The sequence below is a fragment of the Copadichromis virginalis genome, linkage group LG13 (assembly GCF_057382275.1).
Source record: "Copadichromis virginalis isolate Kocher_CV1m ecotype Utaka linkage group LG13, C_Virginalis_male_GT1.1, whole genome shotgun sequence".
Classification (NCBI taxonomy): domain Eukaryota; kingdom Metazoa; phylum Chordata; class Actinopteri; order Cichliformes; family Cichlidae; genus Copadichromis; species Copadichromis virginalis.
Genome location: NC_140630.1, coordinates 13,497,069 through 13,520,081, shown reverse-complemented (window position 1 = coordinate 13,520,081; position 23,013 = coordinate 13,497,069). Strand labels below are relative to the sequence as shown.

At 40.4% G+C, this 23,013-nt stretch overlaps 2 protein-coding genes across 6 annotated transcripts in view; one reads left to right on the top strand and one right to left on the bottom strand.

The window, feature by feature from the left end:
- The window catches only part of LOC146695327 (protein FAM13A-like), a 20,211-nt gene extending 13,178 nt beyond the window's left edge, over positions 1 to 7,033 (top strand). For 4 of the 5 annotated variants that reach the window (XM_085477386.1, XM_085477381.1, XM_085477382.1 and 1 more), the window contains 11 exons: positions 495 to 567; positions 2,711 to 2,903; positions 3,515 to 3,764; positions 4,017 to 4,149; positions 4,389 to 4,470; positions 4,972 to 5,171; positions 5,279 to 5,362; positions 5,494 to 5,595; positions 5,886 to 6,103; positions 6,272 to 6,373; positions 6,835 to 7,033. In XM_085477386.1, coding sequence (XP_085333512.1) covers positions 495 to 567; positions 2,711 to 2,903; positions 3,515 to 3,764; positions 4,017 to 4,149; positions 4,389 to 4,470; positions 4,972 to 5,171; positions 5,279 to 5,362; positions 5,494 to 5,595; positions 5,886 to 6,103; positions 6,272 to 6,373; positions 6,835 to 6,961 — 1,564 coding nt within the window. In that variant the 3' untranslated portion in view covers positions 6,962 to 7,033. The remainder of the gene's footprint in view (positions 1 to 494; positions 568 to 2,710; positions 2,904 to 3,514; positions 3,765 to 4,016; positions 4,150 to 4,388; positions 4,471 to 4,971; positions 5,172 to 5,278; positions 5,363 to 5,493; positions 5,596 to 5,885; positions 6,104 to 6,271; positions 6,374 to 6,834) is intronic. The other variant, XM_085477384.1, reaches the window with a different exon arrangement.
- LOC146695326 (phytanoyl-CoA hydroxylase-interacting protein-like) lies at positions 6,415 to 23,013 on the bottom strand. Its single transcript, XM_085477391.1, has 5 exons — positions 22,210 to 23,013; positions 14,378 to 14,574; positions 12,809 to 12,983; positions 10,721 to 10,838; positions 6,415 to 9,284 (listed from the first exon to the last, which is right to left on the bottom strand). The coding sequence occupies exons 1-5, from the start codon at positions 22,313 to 22,315 to the stop codon at positions 8,741 to 8,743; spliced, it is 1,140 nt and encodes a 379-aa protein (XP_085333517.1). The 5' UTR covers positions 22,316 to 23,013; the 3' UTR covers positions 6,415 to 8,740.

The window sequence follows — 23,013 nt, the reverse complement described above, 5'->3', positions numbered from 1 at the left end:
TATTCTAAAAATCAGAGAGAAATAAGATCTACATTAGTAGTCTTTGTGTGATCGTTAATGTTACATGATTCTATAATAGTTTTTTCCCCTTTGTACTGCTCCTTGGTTCGTCTTAGCTCAGCTCATCTCCAAGCTCTGCAGTCAGTTTAGAAATGGGTTATGGGAACAGTGTCCTGCTCACAGTCATGGTTTTGATATGATTCCAGTCTAAATAACACTGACACGCCACAGGGGCTCACGTGGAACAGACCGTCTAGCTGGATGTGACTGACCTACTATAGTGGCAAGCTGAATTTTTGTTTACAGATAGGTCATTGCTGTTATGTCCCACTGATGTCAGACATGAATAACCCATGGCCCTAATGGCATTGCCAGCTAACCCTCTGGCCACAGAGCAGCAGATCTGTATTGATTATAACAGACAAAGCATTAAATTGGCGGCCATGTATTTATTTCATGTATTTATTTCAGTTGTATTTGCCTTTTGTTGACAGAATTTTCTTTTGCAGCGTCTCTTTCACCTCTTTCACCAAGGCAGAAGACAAAACCACAGTGTCTGAATGGAAGGTAAATATGGCTCTTTAAACATTATAGCTACCCTCTCCAAATAATTTCCACATTCTCCTTTAAACTCTTTTTTTTTTTACACTAGTACGACTGTTCTGTGACAGCTAGGCCAGTCTGCACAAAAGTGAATATATTTATAATGCACGTTTAGAACATCCAGAGTGATTTACAAAGCTAGAAAAAGGGAAGCCCTGGGCTGAAGGCTAGCTTAATGTAGTGCACTAAAAAAACGAGAGAGAGACAGAGAAAGAAGGAACGAATGAGAGAAAGCCTTGAAGTTCAGGTGGATTGTCTAAGATTTTAGATCAAAATCAAACTGTAAAAGTGATCTCTCATACCAGATAAATATGAAGGGAAGCACCCAAAGTAGTTAACGTAGTCATCTGAGCAGTAGCTAAATACTGAATACCCTCACAATGCCCCTTTTTAGATTTGGAGGTCACACAGCTGGATGATGGTGATTACAGTTTTGGAATTGCTATCTGTTAAAATCTGTTAAAATTTTTGATTACAAAGTCATCTTAACTTTTTTCACAGAAACTATTCAAACTATTAATGAAATAAGTCTGTGTGGTGATCAAAAATAACTGGAGAGCTATTTTTTATGTCTCTATTATGTATCATTATAATTGAAAATTTTCCACATCGGTAAGTGTGTGGTTGCCCACATTGATATGTGTCAGTAAGTAGGCTTTGGGAAGGGGATATTAACATTGGTTAAGCTCTTTGTTCCTTCAGAGGGGAAAAGGAGGAGGAGGATGTAACGGTTCTCCTGACAGGCATCATGATTGCAGAGGGAGAAACACAAGAAATGACGCAAGTTCTCCTCCCTCATGGTCTTTATAGATACATAAGTCAACACTACTTATGTCACCAGGATGAGTGATGCTGCAATCGATTGTGCTTGTGTGTATGTATGTGGAAGAGGATGGATGGATGGATATATATATATATATATATATATATACACATATATATATACATACATACATAGGAGCAAGGTTTCGTGACTGTGGGTTCTCTGGTTTAGTAATGATAGCCTCACTTCTGCCCCTCCCTTACATCCTTCCACCTCCTCTGTGACGCACAAAGCCTTGTATTTAATTTTTTCAAATTTTGTTTTATGAATGAACAACCAAGGAGGTGTAGAAATAAGAAGCCAATCCTGTATCTGCTGCTGTTAATGATATTGATGATGGGGGTGGTGCAGTTACAAATCTATTATTTTTTTTCACTCTGCATATCAGCATCAGAATTCACTGCGTATGCACCCACTTGCACACACTCACCGAGGCAAACGGCTTCGTGACTCCCCGCAGCTCCATTAAACAGACTCCTTGCTTCGGCTTGACGTTGCTGTGGAAACACCTCGTCATATATTGAACCGCTCTCTTTTCTTGCACACACGCCCCCACATCGCACGCAATGACTGAAGAGGTATTCCTGCCACCCCTATTCTTCCGTGCATGATGAATAATCCATGTGGAGGCAGATCAGCAGCAGAAGTGTTGGGAATGCCGGTTTGAAGGAAAACCATGTGGATTTAGGGATGTGATATCTTTTCTGGGGGCTTGCCATATTATCATACACTGCCCACAAACAGGCGGATCAGGTGATCTGGGAATCACGGTGACACAGTTAATGGAATTACTGTGTATTGCTCATCAGAGATCCCACGCTGTATGCTGGTGCATATTAGGAATCTGACTGACAAAGGGATTCGTATCTTGCGGGTTGACTGCTGACAAGCTTGTAGTTGCTCACAGAGCTGAGGGGGGTGACCGCAGTGGGAATTCGATATTTTTTCTTCTCTTAAATGTGTTTCTTGTAGCGATTATTTGCAGTAACCTTTCATAACTACAAGGAAATCTAAAGACTTGTGTTCTTTTCCTCGTACGTCAAACAAGCAGCCTGCTTATAAAGCTGTATTCTGCGTTTTGACTCATACCTTTTTCAGGAAGACGACAAAACCACTCTTCTCACCTCATCTTGCAAATCTTTACCGAGCCACACTCTGGACCAGAAGAGAGTGAAGAGATTTTGAAAGGACTGCTCAAGATTCCTGAGCATGATGTGAAACGCTTCTTTTTCTCTATCCTGTCCTACCTGCATCCTTGAAGCTATGTTTTGCTTCTGCTTCCAGAGCCCCTCTCTAAAGCTGCAAGCCCTGGAGGCTGACTTGGGACCTCCCTTAGCATCAGGAGACCCTGAACCTCAGGATAACTTACCTGCTCAGCAACAGCCTCTGTCTAATGAATCGCAAAGGCTGAATTTGACCCACAGCCTGCCATTAGCGCCTTCTCAGGAACAGCAGACAGTCGACTCATCACCGCCTGGTAAGACAAGAACAATGACGATGCTGTTACAATGAAATAGTAATAATGATTTTTTAGCTTCCAGTATAAACACTGCACTGGCACTGAAGAGCAAAGCTGACATGATTTGTAAACATTAAAAAAACTTTAAAGTTTCAGCTTTGTGAGATAATGGGTTTTATTTTATATGTACTAAACTTGCAGCTCTACCTATGGTATATAATTCAGTCTCAGTTTTCTTTCATTTATTTTGCTCATTAAAGCTGTTGTAATGTTGCTGTCAATAATTGTTGGCCACAAAGTATGAGCTTGATTATTTAGAGCTGGGTGTATCTTTCCTTGGTAAGTTAGGTAACTAAGGTAATATTGTTGCATCACTCTACAGCTGCTGGTGTCCGTGGTTTTTTATTTCTGTTATTTTCATCCTTTTGTTTGGGCTAAACATTGTTAAAAACATGTATTTCTTTTCTTTTCGCATAAAGATTATAACAGCTACACGAATAATCTTGTTTTACTGATTTGTCACAAACAGATAAATTAAGATTTTGCAAATTAAGATAGGATTTTAGCCTAGCTTTAATTTTAATAAACATAAAATTATCATTTTACTTCACTCTTGCTCTCTCCTACAGCACACACCCCGTCCCCGCAGCTGTCAGATTCCAGTCCTGTCCATTCCACTTCTGCTTATTTAGAGGAACTTTCTGGAGAGGATACACTACCGAGCCCATCAGGCCCTCACGCCAGCCCACTCCTTTCCCGTTTTACGATGACTGACTGTCCAGTTCCCTCGCCACGTTGCCCCAACCTCAGCCACAGCCAACGCTACAATCTAGACCCCGACACAGCTCCATCTCCACCCTGCTCACAGCACATACGCATGTAAGACGACTTCTTTGCCACTGACATTTGTAGCTCATAAATGGAATCCTCTCATGTTATGCTCTTGCTGTAGGTTAAAAATGAAAAGCAATTTGGAAATGTTTTTTGTTATTCATAATTAATGCTAATACCTTACAAAATCATACTGGCTGTTATATTTTGTGATATTTAACTACACCCTTTGAGTCCTTATTGCGTGGACCAATGTGCAGATGTAGAGTTAAATTGGGCATATGTTCTTCTTGTCTCAAGGGCTCGCTGCAGTGTCCTTACAGAGCGAGACGAGGGCACCGTGTCCATCTCAGCTCTCAACAGGCACATCCACACGCTGAGGAAGAGGATCAGGCATTTTGAGGAGTGTTTTGAACAGGAGAAGCATTATAAGGTTTGGCAGTGAATCAGACTTGCTTCATCAGGGTGCTGTAAAGATATTTAAGTTCTAAACTGTTGCTGCTAAGGATGAATTACTCCCTCTGCTGGAACATTGGTAGCATAATGGTTTGTTAGACAATGAGGAACAAGCTGGTGATAATGATTACTTTGAAAAAACACTTACTTGGTATCCAGTGCAACAGACTGGCCACTGTTATGTGAGATATCGTTTTCTGTTGTTTTTTTTTCCAGCCAGCACACAATGACAAGACAGCACATCCAGAGGTGGCCAGACTGATGAAGGAGCTCATCAGGTGTCGCAAGCAGCTTAAAGGTCAGTTATATAACCAAAAACATTCGCAAGTAAATTATTTTAAAAACTGCAGCGGGGAAAGAAGTTTCGTAAGTGGTTCGATTATCGGAGCTACATTGAAGCCTGAGCTGAAAATATGTACCTGTAAGCTAAACAACTAATTTTGAAACGTTGACTTAAATGTTGCATATACCATGAATGTAAATGTCAGTAATGTAGGAGATAACCCATATGTAATAATTAATTAACTGAAATGAAAAGAGAGATGTTTATAGAAATTAGTAGGCTGAAATGTCATTTTAAAATGAAATGGTAGCAGAGAAATTATTATCTTTAACCTCCTAAGACCCGAACTCTTCCATTGCCTGCATTTTTTATTTCTCTTTGATATTTGGGCATATTGGGAGCTGATGAATGTAAAAACAAAGAATCACCAGATTTTTTTTAACTTAATTTTTGTTTCTAAGAAAAATGAGAACCACATATGAGGATATTTGTTTAAATTCCTGCTCTTTCCTGTAGAGCTGAAGCTAAGGCAGTCAAAAGAAGCTGAAACATGCAGGGGCAATACAGACAAACAGGAGGCAGTACCGACAGGAACTGAGCTCCAGCAGCTGAACAACAACAGCAACGCCAAGCCAAACGTAGAGGAAACGGTGAACATTATAACAAACAGGCTGAAGGAAAGACGGCAAGAGCTGGGCCTGCCCGACAGCATTAAGGTTGATTTTGCAGAATTGTTTGTACCATTAACACAAATATAGCAATACAAGTTTGGACGTTAGATGTTCTAAGAGTTTATTAGTTTTCACTACTCCCGTATGTACAGGAGATGTCCCCTTTCCAGATGAGTATGGAGAAGACCAGCATGCAGAAGTGTTTGTTGTACTTCGAGAGTCTTCACGGACGGCCGGTAAGACAAGCTTGGATGAATGCTCTTTGTTTTGATTCTTTTGAGAAGTAGTTTTATTTATTTTTATAAATATCTTTCTAGTCTGGTGAAAATCTATCTTAACGTTTTTCTTTCTTCATCTCTGTTGTCAGAGCACCAAGCAGGAGCGAACTTTGATGAAACCTTTCTACGATCGCTACCGTCTTCTCAAACAGCTGATTTCTTCCTCAGCCACAGTAAACATTACAACCATTGTGAGTCAACATTCAGTTGATTTTTTGTTTGTTGAAAGAGAGATAATACCAATGATGCTGAATTTTTAAGAAGAAAGGTTAAACTCAGACTACATCTGGCTGAATAGAACAGCTGCACAATAATATTATGAAACTTCTCTTTATAATATTAAGAGATATAAACAATAATAATGATTTATAGAAAGTCAGCTGGTTTTATCTATCCATCTCTTAACTTTCAGAACTGGACCATTGAAAATCGTTGGATTTACCTCTCTCTTTACCTTTCTCTTTCTTCTTTATCTGCACAGGAGGAAGAGGAGGGCTCTGATGACGAGCATCCCAAACAGAGAAGCCCCAGGCAGCAGCCGCCGCTGTGGTTAAAACCCTCCATGTGCGTGTCTTTAGAGGAGTTGCAGTGTCCGCCCTCCCTAGAAATGTCTGAATCGCCTCTGGTATCGCCGCTGGAAGAAGTGAAGGTTCTCCACCCGCAGATTATCACTATGGCAACACTACATGAAGCTTCCAGGTAAAAAAAAAAAAAAAAAACCCGATTTGCTCAGTCATGTTTTAAAGAAAGATAAAGATGGTTCGCATTTGTTTTTCTTTGATCAGCTTGTCTTTAGTTGTGGTTTATTTATTTAAACACAATCCAGATGATATAAAAAGTTGATGAATTGGTTCTTTCTTAATGCAGACCAGAATTACTCGATCACCTCAGGCTGACTCGATCAGAAAAGCGGAGGGTTCACCAAGCGCTTCGAGAGTTTGAGGACCAATTCTATGCACAGACTGGCAGGTAACACACCATGAAGCACATACGTACGTAACACATCAAGAGTACTTGGCTTTTGAATTTTATTTTGTCTTTTACTAAACTTGGAACATTTGGTTTTCAACAATGCCTTGTGAAAAAAAAAAAAAAGAAAGAAAGAAAAACATCCACAAAAGAAATTCCATTGTTATGGTACGACAGTGTAATGCACACTCATGTAACATTAATCCAGCACACAGAGCTCAGGAAAGACAGATGTTTGCTCTGAATTGTACACAGTACTGTACATGTTAGTCCTCCAAAGTTAATGCAGTAAGTCTTTTTTTTTTTTTTTTCTAATTACAATACACACTGTACAAAGCTATCTGAGTAAGGCAACATAGGGACCATCAACCAGTTATGGAAGCTGCTGCAAGTTGTTTGGAAACTACAAACTAAAGTTTGCTTTTCATTTGCATCTTCCATCCTCCGTATATCATTAACAGGGCATGTCAGAAGGAGGACCGTGGACCAATGGCGGAGGAGTACTGCCAGTATAAGAACCTTAAAGCGAAGCTCCGTCTACTGGAAGCCCTGCTTAGTAAACAACAGGACTCAACCAAGACAAGTTGAGTTACTCACAGTGGGACCTTTTTCTCTAACTTAACAGGACTCGATCATTTCTGAAATAAATCAGGTCGTGAAGCCGGTGGTTCTGGTCTTGTTTCATGCCATGCTCATTATGTAGATGCACTTTACATGAAGGAAAAAGTGATGGAAATTGGTGACAATCTAAAATGCGGGGTCACTGCAGTCCCAAGAAGACATCCCTTATTATTCATGACCCATCTTATTATAAACCTGATGTAGCAAGCTTATGTTATGTAGCACAAATCTATGTCAAGAATGAAGCGCTGTAATAACTTGATGTTAGTTACACTGGAGTCATTTTAAGATTATGTATTATATGGCACTTTTTGTTATTCACTTTTTCCCCCTTGCCAAAACACTATTTGACACCTGTGTCCAGGGTTAATGTGGAAAATGCATTTAAAAGTGCTGTGTTGGTAGAAACGCGTAAGCTTAAATGCAGTCAATGAGACAATCCTGCAGTGTTTGTGCATGTCCGTTTTTAGTCCTACATTGTGCTATGATATGTATTAAGAATTACATAGTTGAGCTATATTGTAACTTTTGAATTTGCGTGTTCACCTTGGAAAAATGTGAATTTTGGTGAACATCATAGTGCAAGTTATACAGTACCTGCTGTCGAATTTGTGTTTACCCCCATTTTTGCCTATATGAAGTTTATCCCCCCTAAATGCCGTTGTTGACAATGATCAGAGCTTTTAACATTGTGCACTTCTGGTTTATATAGTTTTCTATATATCTATATATAATATATGAATGTATCAATAAAAATAAATATTTTTTCACATTTATTCTAATAAACACAGTTTAAGGTTCCACTTTCTTTCTTTGCACTAACTACAACGAAATAAGAATGACTGTTGCAGAAAAGGTTGCTATGACAGAGGTACTGACAGCTTTCAAACTCATGCTGCACAGAACTGCATCATGCTTTTCTTTTTTTTTTTTTTTTTTAAAAACAAATAGTTCACTCTTGGTCATCAAAGACTCGGTGAATACACATTTCAGAGGCTGTTGCATTAGTACGGTTAAGATTCCACAGCGGTTTTATGTCTGGTTTTTAATACCTTTGGTATAAATCAAGATGACTATCGATGCTGCAGCCCTAGAAAATTGTAGTACCAGTCCATGCCACTAGGAGGAGGTAAAAACAATTTGTCAACTGTTCAATGACAATCAAACATCGTAAAAAATGACAATAAAATAAGACAATGTAATCAGAAAAAAGAAATTGTCCACACACACAGTGGGCAGTTAACAGTATATCTATAAGAGCAAGGCATAGGCCAATAAAGTATGGGACAACTGATTTGAGAAACAACAGGAAATTGAAATGAAGCAGCCCATGTTTGTTAGTACAGTTAAAGGGTTTTGTAAGTGTGACTTGCCGGATGAGTAGATGGATCTGTGTCGTCGGTGTCCCAGGTTTACATATTTCAGTCTGCTGACTCCTAAGATATCTTTATGTGTTTCTGTTTTCAACATTAGGATAACCCACCCTCAGATGAGTAGACAATGGTGCAGGTGTCAGAGTGGTGTACCTTCGTCTTTTTCTCCACTCTTCTTTGGGAATGATGGTCTTTTGAGAGTACAGAGCAGTGTCAGAGATATGTTGGTGTTAGCCTACTAAATCTGCTTCATGCATGTGTTGGTCTGCTTCATCAGTACATGTGGACTTCCTTTGTGTGAGTAGAGGTCAGTTACTCACTCCCCCCCCCCCCTCCTACGCTCTTTTTCCTTTTAAACATTCTGCTGTTTCCCCTAGCGTCCCACGCTGATGTTGCAGGTCTTGCAGCTGGGATCCTTCTTGGCATTTACTGTGGAGAGACTCATCAGCTGGTGCCCACTGATCTCTGCCACTGTGCCCAAGGATAGGTCTACAGGCTCTGTGTAGATCACCTCCAAGATGACATCTTGGGCGTGGTGAAACACCAAACCACCATCACCCTCTTCAACCTGCTTGCAGGTAAGGAAACGGTTGTTGGTAATGTCGAGCAAAGGAAGCCTCTGCTTACAAAACTCATCACCCCTTGAGCCTTTCGGTGCTAGAACCAGAATCACATAGTGGTAGGCTGTATACATACAGTAGAAGTCTCCAAAGTACAGGTTGGTGTCAGGGTTGAAGAGCGCATCAGCCCGCACCTCAAAGCGATGGCGACCATACGGGGAATCCTGCGGGGGCTTGCCAGTGTTGAACTCTGTGTTGCAGCTGAAAAAGATGCCCTCCAGCTTACCACTGATGGGAGAGCCATGGCTGCCACTGTTGTCTTTAATAGAGGGCAGCATCCGGTTTTCTTGCGCCTCCCTGAAGTTTGCAAACAAAGGAATGAAATCTGTTTTATTCTGTTTTTGCATTTCTCTGGCAATCAAAGTAGTTTTTGTAAATACTGGAGAGAGTGGCACCAGGTTTTAATTTGGAAATGAAAGAGCAATTTTCTGGAATTTGTAACACATGGGAAATAAACTGAATGCGTAAGATGCAAAACATCTTGAATACTGAGCCTCATAATACAAAAAGTTTTATAGTAATCACATTTAGCTTAGTCCAGTTTGTGTCATTGGAATCCCGGGGGTGAAAATATTCCAATGAGCTGTTTGGTTTTTTTCATTATGACAAACTGCTATAAAACAAAAGCAGCTTTCAGATTAACAACTGAACATTCAAAGCATCTGTGGCAGCTGCATACACTTTCTTCTCCACAGAGGGAATCTGAGCAGCAAAGTCCCAATAATGGAACTGTAATTATTACGGCAATTCATACAGCTATCACTCCAGAGGTTCTTATTATATCCATATTTCAAGCTTTGTCATGGGCTTTATGGACTATTCAGCTCCAACCACAAGTGTTAAGAGCCTCATGTGAGCGGTACTGTCAGTACTCTTACTCGCCACATGATGACGCAGTTTAACAGGCGCACGGTACACTGTAGCAGCTACAACTCAGCAAAAGGGAGATGACTATCCAGATGACATCATGCTGTGTAGCACCAACAAAAGACTGCCCACAAGCTGTGGCTTTAGTACAGAGACTGTGCTTTGTTAAGCTGTGAGCATTACCTCTGAAGGACAGGGTGATAGGAGAGAAAACAGTCACTCCGTTAAAAGGAGGAGAAAAGAGGCCAAAAGTGGAAGAAAATTCACTCACATGAAACGAGATAAAAATCAGTTCACTCTAGCTGCACAATGCTTCAGTGAACAGTAGTAGACCACTCCAGAGATATCCCTTCTTTTCCTGTCATACTCGTGTTATTTTTGTTTTTCTTTTGACTACATTCCCGAACAACTGCCAGCTATTGTCTGTCAGCTACATGGAGCTTTCAAACAAATCAAAGTGTAGAAGAAAGACCTGGCTTTTCGTTTGATGTGCATGCATAGCATTGTTTACTGGGGGGAAAAATGGCTGGCTGCTCGAGTACTTATTTCTGCAGATTCATAAACCAATGCAGCTGAATCTGGTTTTGTTTTGCTTTAGCAGCTGAAGAGCAACACATTTTTCTGATACCATGTTACCCACATGCTTGTAAACTGTATTGTATAAAACATGACCAGAAAGGAGTGAGCCGGAGAAGTTTGCTAGAAATGTGTGTTGCAGTGAGCCATGCAAGTTGGCAGATGTGTTAACCCAACAATATAACAGCCAACTCTTTAGATACAGAATGACATGGAAGCTCAGTTAGGTCCAGGCTTTAACTTCTTTCTTTGTAATGTAATAAAGAAGAAAATCATAAAGTTATGCCCACCTGGCATGATCAAAGTACTCTTTATTCTGGTTTCTGTAGAAGACAGAGAAAGGCAGCATCCGCCCAGCAATGACCTCCGCCTTCTCCAGCAGCTGGTTTAGATGCACTGTGGAGTAATCTGGAGAAAGAAACATTTTTGTAAAAATGATTTCTACAAAAGCAGATTAGAAATCTGTATACATGCTATCAGCATTTTGTCATTAATGCCATTAGTATTAGTAAATGTAAACATTAAAAAAACAAAACGAGACCCACTAGAAGCACCGGTTAGGATGAAATATGAACCATGCATTAAGGATCCTGGCATTTTTCCATCTTTAACTTTTCCATTTAGATATGACTCAGCATGAAGCCCAAAAACATTTTCGATAAATGGATGTACTCAACGGGGAGTGGACTTTCTCCAAAGCATATAAAAAAAAATCATGAATGCATTTTCCCCATGGCTATTTTCCCACAGGCACCAAACACATCACCACAGGTAACCGGTTAAAATTCTCAGTACCTTGAATGAAAATGAAAGAAGACATCCGCTTTATCCTGACACTGTAAATGTTTAATGTCAAAAAGGCTGACTTTTATATAGATTGATGGAGCACAAAGCCGCAGCTTTCTACGTGCAGAGGAAAAATGCATTTGACATCGAACTTGTCAAAACACATGTTCGACTGGTTTTGGTGACAGGACGTGCATCTCGTGCCGGGCTCAACAGCTTCATTTAGCATTCTCCTTCTTCAGCTTCTTACTGTGACACAGCTCACACTCTTCACTTGCCTGTCATTCTTCTTCAGATTTAAACTGCCTCTCCTCATCTATTTTATTTGATTGTATAGCTGTTCTACAGGCACTGATAGTCCACCTGTTTGGTCCAGACTGAAATATTTCAGCTGTTAGATAGATTGTCCTAAAATAATGTCTTGATATTACAGTTGCCAGAAGATAAAGCTTACTAATTTTAGTAATTCTATTAATTTTTTAAGATTGGATTTTTGATGGACTTTACAGAATGTTATGTTTTATATTTTCCCATCATCAGGTTATAATATCTCTTTGTCCAATACTTTGATTACATATACTAAACTGGTTATGGACAAATCAAGTGTGTGATCATGAATAAGTTGTATAGTTTTAATGTTTTATTTGGGAATAGAATGGTGTGTATGTGTGAGTTTGGTGATGGAGTTTTTATTATGAATGAATTATGAATTTTTTATGAATTATGTCTATTTTTTTATGTTTTATGGACAACAGATGGAAATTAGCCCTTGGCTTTAATCTGATATGTTTACATTCATGTAATTTTTTTTTTTACATGTATGTTCATTAACATGCACTGTCCTAAATAAAATAAAAACAAATAAATAAAAATAAACTAAAACTACACTAAGAATGAAAACTAGAAGTGAAAACACATTTTAGTTAAATAAAAAATAAAAACTAGAAAAAACTAAAAACTTTTGAAAAAAATGTAAACTAACAATTTTGTGAACTTTGACAACTAATTAAAGTAAAATAAAAATGCAGAGGAAATTAGGTCTAGTGCCCTACTTTTTTAGTAAGTATTATTTTAGTATGGATTAAAAACAAAAAGTCACAAGGAGATAAAAATAAAGACTAATTAGAAAATAAAAAAACTATAATAAATAACTCTGCTCTGCTATCATGAGTGTTGACGCTCAAGTTATTTGGCACTTCAAAGTGTAGAGAAAGTGAGATGCAACAATCACCCTAAACTGGAATTGGACATCATTAACCCCAGTGATGTCCCTCCTCATCCACCCATGCCATACCTCCCTTCCCCCATCCTGGTCCCCAGACAATGACGTTGAACTCCGAGACCTCTGCATCAGGAGATAAACAGCACAGCTCCTCTCAGCCCTTCTTTGTTATAATCCTTTCCTTCCACTCCGTATATTAGCTTCCCTCTTACCTTCTCCCTCATTAATGCTCTAGCCTTTACTCCATTGTACTCTTCTCTCTTCCATTATCGTTCTCTATAATTAACTCAGGCTCACCCAAAATTAAAGCCAAGACTGATGTCACATATCTTAGAAGTGCATGCATTCATCAAAGCACCATATTCCTCACCAGCAGTGCAGAATTCAATAATTTCGCTCCACTCAGACACGGAGTAGTCCCCATCAGCCTGTTTTGATGCAGTCTGGACAGCCACTGTGTACTCTGTGCGTGGGCTCAGGAACCAGTGGCCCCGGACCGTCATGGGCAGGGGTACTGCCTTGGCCACCAGTTTGGTAGGAACATCCTGGAGGGATGGAAGGAGTAAAAGAGGACAGAGTGGAATGGAAAAAGTGAGTGAGTGTTGGCAGGAAGGAATTAGTCAGAAAGAAACTCCTTATAAAGACACTTGTAGCCACACACATAGATATATTACCCTATGTTACTGGCTGCAGGTAGCAGCCACGGCTTCTCATTTGTGTAAATGTAAACTATACACTTCACCCCCAACAACAACCCCCCACAACCCAAAACTCGGTGGGCCATAGCAGCTCATTGATTGGACCAAGAGCCCCTGCCTAGCAACAGAGTCAGCCCATCAACCCACCGACACTGCTCCTGCGCCAAAATCAAAACATTAGTATGGGGTCGCCTGCTACTCCAGAGCAGAAAGGAGAAACACTCAGTGACACAGCCCCAGCAGTGTGAGGAGGCTGATGACACAAGTCGGTAAGATTATCAAACCAGACTCTTGACTGCGTCGCGAACGAGCTGGCAGAGAAGGCTGTGAGAGCGGTACTAGCCTTTCAGAGCTCAAAGTGGCAGCTGACCGTGGATTCTTTGAACAAAACCACCTTGAAATGAGTTCATCTTGCCTCAAGCATGAAAAGGTAAGGTCGTCTTGAGGTAAAACAGTGTCAACACTAATCATTTCTGTTTACAAAGATCAATAATTAGCATTACACTAGATGTTTAGAGCACGGCAACATCTATCTAAAGCACTACTGACAGTATGATAATTAAGGTGAAAAGCTCATTCTTCTGTCAGAAGTAGAAGAAATGTAGAATTAACTGAAGTTTCATCAAAAACATCAAATTGAGCAGAGTTTTTTTTCTAAGCCACAGGTTTCTCAGAAAATTTGAATTTAATACTATAATTTAATTAACTGTTCATAAAATATGAATAGATTTAGGTTTATGGCAGATTATAGAGTATAATTATTAAACAAGAATAATAATGGAAATGTACAGCAGTGGTTTAATATATTTTAATAACTGTTGTGCAAAGTATTGCCTGTATTCATGCAGAACTATACAGCTGTTGCTTTCCTTTGTGCTGGCAAAAATATGAATATACTGCTTTTGTGCAACATGTGTAACAGCTGTCTTATATTGCTCATAGTTGCTGTTGCACACCTCTGGCCCGGAGACCTGCTTTTAAAAAAGGATTCAACCGAAAGGAAACTATTAGCTGGTTAAATAATAAAATGTAAAATTGCTTTTTTAAAAATCATTTGGTTAAAGATACTCTCTTTGCTCTCTTCTCTTTCCCCCTCATCCCTCAGCCGGTCGTAGCAGATGGCTGTGCTGTGCCTGGAGTTTTTCCCTTTCTGCTGAAATTCAATATTTGCTGCCTTTGCTATAACAATAGCACTGAAATCTTTAAATGGTATTTATGCGCCTCCCTTACTTGAGCATTACCTTGTGTTTGAACTTGTTTGAGTTTTTGTTCTCCTTCTTGTTCAGGTCAATGAAATAGTGCGTGATGCGCTCCTTGCTGCGTGCCTCCATGTCCCAGCAGATCTTGAAAGAGTCACAGGTGATGTTGCTAATCTTGATGTTCTGAGGAACTGGGAGCTCCTCCATCTCAGAGATGCTGCCGTCCTGGGATTTACTTCCTGCACAGTCCAGGAGAGGAAAAAAAAGACACCATAATGAAACGATGTGGTTCAAATTTAGTCTAGAAATCCTCTGAATAAACATCAGGTTCTGGTTTACATTTTATACAATAATAGTTGTGTCTCCTAGCACTTAAATTATTTGATGATCTATGTCTGAAGACACATTGACCAGTGACAAATCATCATTATAACCGCATCAAGTCATCAGTACACCTTTAAACCTAACTTACTCCCGCTATACCTAAACATATAGCAGGAATTATTCCACTGGCAGCACATTGGGTAATATAGCCACCATGTCACAGTCACACACAAAAACCTGCTGCGTTACTGACTGCCATATACAGTGTGTTTCCATGGCAACACATCAGTCCCTCTACACATGTACACCTATCAGCTCTCCAGAACATATGCGCCATTAAATATTTTAAATGCTTGAATCCCCTCTCGTCTTGGCACAGATTGGTCTGTTTATGATCAGTTTTAAGGATAAAACACAGCTGTCACAGTGCAGGCCCTGCACATAAGCCCAGAACCATAACATTTAAAATGCCAGTGAATGTCAGAGGAGCTTTTTTCTTTCCTCCATTATGTCAATTTCCAAATCTATGTTTGTTATCTTGTGCACTATTAGACTCACTTTACATGACTAAAAGCGATCCTTAAATATCTTATTTATCCATCTTTGTTTTTCTGACTGGCTGCCCCTTTGGAAACAAAAGATTCCAGCAGGTGGGTGTGGCTTCTGTGCTCTGGGAAATAAGGAAAATGCAATTCTGGTTTAAGCTACATGCTACATTTTCATACCCAGTACCTAGTGTATTTGACTAAGACAAAAAGCTTCCATTGCTCTCATTCAAAGAAATGAATAAATCTCAATTTTATCTGAGCTGCATAGATGTCACGCACTATAGGCCACTGTAACATGTAGCAAAGGCTTTCTACCCAAAGTGCACAGAGAGGCTAATGAAATGTCAAAACCGGGTTGAATAAGAGCTTTGTAAGATTAGGATGAATATAGACTTTGCGTCACACTATGGGACGCCCACTTGGCACGGCAACAATGTGTTTTCTGTGTATGCTCTGGGGTCTAAACAAGAGTGAGTAAAATTCAAGAATGCGGTGTTTGGGAGTGATTCGAAACATGGTTGGATTCAATACAGTGTCAACAATGCAGAACCAGTGAAGCATAAAAAACTATCTCTGTTCATCAAATGAGAGGGAGCGAGATAAAAGACTAATCCTATAATTGGTAGTGTGGACACTCCTGCCTCACCTCCATACAACACTAGCAGTAGAGCATCAGTAGACTGATTCATTTTAAGAACCTTTTTTACCTTCTAAAATCATGACTTCTGACCAATTTAGAAAAAAAAAAAAATCCATTAGGAGGCACATTTATGTCCTTCATCACCACATTAAATCACACCAGACCAGACCCCCTACTTACTTTTGTCCTAATCACTAGTTTCTAATCACAACTAGCTGATTACCATCATCTTCGATTTAAAAAGACCTCCTGTTACACACTTGGGCAAAACTGTTGCTCATTTTAATTAAAAAGTAACACATGTTGTGGACTTTAGTGCAAGGACCTTTGCATGACTAAGTTATTGCATTTGGACATAACATTTATTATCTCTACCAACATGTCATGACCCGGACTTTTTTGGGACCTATGGGAAAAGGATCCTGCATATGTAAATATGTAAAGATACCAGATGTTAAATCATAACCCGATCCAGCATGACTGACTGTACGATCATGCTTGGCCCTACTGCGCTTCTTTGATTTGTGAAACCACCTCATCCTATTGCTTTTAAAGTCCATCTCATTATACTTAAACACACTGAGCTGATAGGTTTGGCTCAGACCAGACAGAGAGAGTGAACGGAAGACGTGACGACGCGGACCTTTGACAGAAAACGCTCCACCGAGTCCGCACAGAGCAGACAGTGATGTAAGCACATGAAGCTTACATAAAGTCCCACCTGAGACTTTGTTTGCTGACCTTTAACAGATTCAAGAAAACTACCAGGCCTGTTGTCATTCTCTGACATTCATGTCAGCAAAAGATGAAATATACCCCAAAGGAAGTGAAACAATGGCAAGGATTTCTTATAGATTTTCAAATGTAAAATGAAGCCTGCTTATAAAAATACTGTGCAAATAAACAATTCTCTAATTCTGGCCACCTTCAGTATACAACTGTAAACATTAACCGACATCAAACATCAAAGATGGAAAACCTGCTAGCTCACTCGCTGTGTTGTGCGGAGTAGGTTGCTTGTCCTCTGCTCCCTAAATTGTTAATGTCAACATTGATGTTTTCACTAAAAACTAGACCCCATGCAGGTCTTTGCCCTCCCATCTCTCTGCAACTCCACAATACTCATTTACCTCGTTTACTCTAATGCTCTCCTAATTAACCTGCAGATGAAGAGCATTATACTGAGGCAGTGAAGCTTTCCAAATGCAGTCAGAAATCACCTACAGAACACTATTGAGGCAACTCAGTCACAGTAAAGGTTGTGCTATTAGGGAAAACAAGCTCTGAAAGCTGAAGGGAAAAGGAAATGGTACTAATGTGAAGAGCTATAGACATATATACAGACAATTGACAGGTTAAAAGGAGAAAGAGGTGAAGTTTGGCTTTGAATTGGTTAGGTTGAAGAGTGACGTGTGCAAAATATACAAAAACAAAAAACCCCAAAAGAGGCTAAAATGAATAAATGATATCTAACTGATACCAGCTAATCTAGCTAATCTTGTGTTCACCAGCTTTGTCAGAGCCAGTGTTAAGCTCAGGTCTGAATCCTCTGGGGCTGCAAGAGCACAAGACGAATGATGAAGAACACCAAACGGGATGAAGGTCAGGCGGTAAGGGAGAAAGCAGAACCTTTCATGGCTTTGCTCAGGAAGACTAAAACCTCCCTCCTTTTTAAATTAACGTGCTATGTTTGACGCCAGTGTTCATTTTGCTGAATCATAATTTTTAACACAATATACTGTAATAAGCCGCTGTTATTTTCTGTCGATTTACTCCATTTCCTTATGCTGTTTATTAGGAGGGGGCGAAATTTTGCTTGATCTTTATCAAGCAAGACAAGAGTCTGTTTTGGAGCAAATGCTTGAGAGCTTATGAGCACAGATTACTCATGCTGTGCACATATGCACCGGGAGTTCAAAATAACATGCAAGATCTGTAGATGCACAGCAGAGCACCAAAGAGCAGGCCACGGAAATATCGGCCCTATAGAAAAAACAAAAACAATCTTAAAAGATGAAAAGCCTCAGACGAGTTTAAGAAATGGACCATATTGGTTATTGCCCTTTTACTGTGCAAACAGTCTAACGCCACAGGGAAAAGCAATAGTGCAGAAGGATCAATATAAATCTTGTTAACATGCATACATGGAGCCATCCTAATGGCTCTTTATGGTGGGATTTGTTCCAGTCACACCTGCCTCCAAATTATAAATTACTTGTTGGCACTCTTTACCAGCAAGAGGAAAGTGATTTGATTTCCATTTAGACCATTTAAGCAATGTAAATGAACTCTCTTGGTGGTTGGAGTTTCCATGATGTGAGACTACATTATGCTTCCATTTGAAACTTCTTGAATTCAAAACAAATAAACTTTCAATCAAGTTTAATGATAAAAAAAACAACAACACATTTCTGAGCACTGTATGTCGGATTATTGTTTCTGAGTGCACAAGTAGGTACTCAGACAGACAAGCCTCCTACATTTTAAGTTGCAGTGCTCGATGTAAAATTGATCTGCAGACATGAGCAACACAACAGACACTAGGCATAGATGCTTGCAAAAAAAAGAAAAGAAAAAAAAAATCACGCCTTTGTTCTTCTCAATGCACAGGCTAGACCGGGACAGAGATCATGCTGGGAGTGAGAGAAGCCGCCAACGGAAAAACATCTTTCTCTCAGAGTGAGTTAAACAATGCCCCGTTCATCAGGTTACGCAGTCTATGTTCCACCTTTTAGACATCAGTAAGCCCCCGAACACCAAACAAAGATGAGTAACGATAATTTAATAATGCAGTCTTTAGTTAAGTAGGTTCAAAATCAACAAAATCAATACAGAGGGTTTTTTTTTTAAAGACTTTTCAGACACCAGAATGAATCATCAGTGCTCATTTGCACAAAATATGAATCTCCAAATCTCAGACTTGTGTTTTTTTACATTTCATGTTTTGAGTTTCTGCAGCGAGGGATTTTTGTATACCAGCAGTGAAAAAAGAAAGAAAAATAAGCATAAATGTTTGCAGTGGCTTTTCAAGGTCAGACGCCACTGTTATCAATGATGCTTTGAAGCATCTCGTAGAGCGGTCAAGTGCAAGTGAATATGTTACACGGTCAATAAGTGACTGCATAATATGTACCTCCAACTCTTGCCAGCACAGTCATGAGACACAACTGCTCACAGTGAACACAGCCAAACTAAAATGCCAGCTTACTCAGATGACGCTGTATGACATAAGGCAGACCTGCTGTTGTATCATGTTGATACATACTGGATAGGCTTTTCCGTGTGTCCACAGAGTATTTTTTAATCACAGGAGTCTATAGCCATTTTCGCAGATGTGAATGACTGGAGCCACGCACCAAAATTAATTTAAATGGATGGCTGCACCGTTCGAGTGAGTGTGTGTAGGAGAAAAGGCCATAGAGAAATGGCTCTGCAGAAGTGTTTTGGATAGAAATTGTTAGTGGATGTAGCTTTGATTCCAAGAATATGTCTGTATGACCACAAGGAGCATCGCTACTTTCACTCATTGACTCCAGCCCTGCTCGACTGTGACACAGCATGTTTGAGCTAATAAAAAATGAACATAATGAAACTTTATATCTTTGTTCCTATTTTCAATTGATCATTTTAGCATTCTGAAATTTACTGTTAGCAGTAAACACGTGACTGGTGATAATGTCAGTAATTTCAAAAAGGGTTTGTCAGCTGTTGGAATAAGAAAACAAAATTCAGTTGATTGAGCTAGAAAAAAAAAAGAAATTGCTTGATTTAGGAGGACAACAGCTATCTTTATAAAGACTTTCAGTCCTTCACTGCCAGCTTGATCTCAGAACAATTTCATGATGTTCTCAGGTCCACTGTCAAGGGATTAAAAATGCATCCATGTATTGACTTATCAGTGCACCTGTCCATTCTGGAAATGCGCATGCTAGTATGTTACCGCTGTTTCAGAGAGATTTCAAAGAGCACAGTCACACTGCTTAGTTGCATTAATAGCAGCCATCCATCATGGCAACTTCATCACATCAGCGGGTACGGCACAAAGGCCATGTGAGACATGCAGCGTGGATTTGATTACGTTCTGCAAATGCGTATTAACTGTGGATATAAAATCAAAATGGTGGTCCTTGTCAGCCTTACAGGGGTTGGTGACAAATTTATCCAGCACAGCATCGGGGGAGCGATCCACCAGCAGACAAACTCTGCTCACATGAGCTGATGCTGTGACTTGTACTACTCTTCATTCTCAGCAAAACTTGCCCCACACCCACCTACTCATGTCACAGCCCCATCACTAAACTGAACCATTAACACCCCGTCTAAAACTGGACACACAGAAACGACTTGTGTCCGACCATTCCTTTTGTGCACTGAAATTCCCAAACAGTCTTCACTGTGTTGGAGAGTGCCCTTTCCCACAGACAGTAAGCCTACTGAAGCTATATGCACCCATCTGCTGGGTCAGCATAGGCATAGAAGCCTCTCATCTGATAATAAAATATTAATGATTTGGAAGATAAATTTAGAAAGCTGTGGAACAGTGAAATGAATGCGGACCTTGATAAAAATGTACGCATTGATTGGATAAGATAACAATCCATTTCCAGGAAAGGTAAGAGCGAGTGATCCAGTCTTTTAGAAAGGGTGTGGCTGGGACAGTGCAAACTATATAATATAATATAATATAATATAATATAATATAATATAATATAATATAATATAATATGAGGCTCAGGTGATAAAATTCAGAGACTGGGAAAAATCTACAAACCATTCTTAAAAAAGAAAGAAAGTTATCCAAACAAGCTGAAATCTGTAGTTTTACAGATGTGCTCCACCTTAATGTGGCAACACTAAATATTTATGGGAGTATGAAGATAATCTGCACAAAAATCCATACATAAATTGTTTTTTCCTAATCTCTTCATGAAGTTCAAGTTTTGTCCACAGTACTCGGGGCGTTTGTTCCTATCAGACACATTATAAACAGTTTCAACTAACCCATTGACAATACTTGTACAAGAACAACTACTTGTCCTGAAGAATTCGCACAGAAGGTGGACATTGTCACTGTGTTGCTTCATAAACAGAGTATGTGGGTGTCTCAAGGACACACACAGATAATATTTACACTGAGTAGCCTTCTTGGAAACTAAGAAAGTGGCTGTTTTGGCTCAGCAGTAAACCTGCAGCACAGAAAGCACAAAGGCTAGCATCGCGTATATACCGTTTAGAATCAGCTCTAAGGGGTATACACTCTGGCAGCTAAAAGATTTTACAGTGACCGAGGAGACTTAATAAAGATACATCACTGACACCTTGGATGCCCTAACCAGCCTGTGTACACATACAAATCAATCTGGCATAGAAACTTATGAAGAAAAAAAATGAACCCAATTACACAATGAAAAGGTGTGATCATATTTCATGTGAATTAATTTCCAATCTTAATTAAGAGGCACCTCTGTGAGCAGGAGTCTTGACGCAGATGTGGAATTAGCGCTGTGTAATTGCACTGATGGGTGTGTAGGGCTGCACCGCCTGAGAACACATGTGGGTGCAGCCATGTTTCTGCCTCTCATTCTCTCCTGATGATGACTTGCCTTTTTTCTTTCCCCACCATTCAATTCGCGTCGGGGTTAAGCCTCTTCGTGCAGCTACTTGTCAATTTTCGCATTACAAGCCTGGTTTATGAAGCCTCGTTTTCTATGATGGGAATAGTTTCAGCTCTTCGTTTAATGATAAATATTCGGAAAACTTTTGATTCGAAGAAGTGAGCCACAGACAACACACAGCACGGGCGCAGCTGGAAGACTTGATGAATTATAAACGTGAGCGCAGGGGAGACTTTTATGGGAACTGGGGGTGGGATAGCAACTAAAGAGCGTCTCGTTTGTAATTATAAAATTTGCAGGATGACATGCAGTAAGTGAGCATACATGGGAAAAGGCAGCTCCTTTGGAAGATGGAAGAGAATTAGCGATTAAAGGCGGGGTGGCAGCCGGCCTCTGTCCATGTCTGTGGTGCTGAAATCAAGACACTCATCATTTAGACTAAGATTCCTGCCTCCAAGTTAAGCAGTACACATTCATTTTGAGCCAAGACCTTATTGCCACTGTAAAGACGCTCAGCTATTCCGAGCACGCACAAGCGCACCATCCATTCATCCATCCGAGGAACCAGCGGAGCCAGCTGCCCCTATTACTGCCACACAATAAGGGTACATACAGCACGCAGAGACAAACACTGACAAACTGACTGCATGCCTGCAGCGACTCCGAAACTAACAAAGCGGCCTAATGCACTGGCGTTATGCGGAGATATGTCAGCACCCCAGTGAGAAGCAGACAATCCCCCCTTACCATCTCGTTCGCATAACTGTATGGCGTCCAAGCTTAGGTCCTTGATCATCCCCTCGCAGGGACTTAATGGACTGCTGATGTTGTGCGCCAAACCTGGTACCTCCATCTCTGCAGAAGAGCCTGGATGTTGTTAGTAGTTTAAATTTCGTCCACGGGTTTTGCACAGCAGAAGGCGTCCGTCCGCGGTCGTTAAGGGGTGGGAAAAGAAAGAGAAAGAGAGACTGGTGTCCAGTCAGTCGCTCGCAGCTCTCCTCTGTCTCTCTGGGGTGGTGCGGCTATTGGCGCGTCAGCGGAATCGTCACGGGCGCGAGCAGCACACGCCGCCAGTTGCAAAATGAGGCATGGCAGCTTTTGCGGGGATCCGTGAACGTATATCACTGTATGTATTTATCTTGTTTCACACGCTGCCAAAAGCAGAAGAAGCTTCTGAGCCTTCAGAGCCACAAGTGTGCGCGCGCCCGTCCTGTATGTTACGCCGCCGCGGGACAGTTGAGCATGAATAGTTCAGCAGATTAGCGCAGAGACGTTCTGGAAATACAATGGCTTCTTATGTAACCAGATTAGCTCGGCGTTCCTTTTCCACGTTAGGTCCCTCATCTAAACGGTCCACGCGCTCCCGTTCGTCCCCATTTCACGTTTAACGTCATCCCCAACGAGGCTCTCACATGTCCTTATTTGGTGAGGTGTAGTCCCCTTTTTGTGCAGGAGCGCAGGTGCAAGTGGTCCAGGCGGTAATGAGCAGTGGGACGACTCTGACATGCTGCAGGACATAACGAATGACCAGGCTTACCTCTGCTTTTCCAT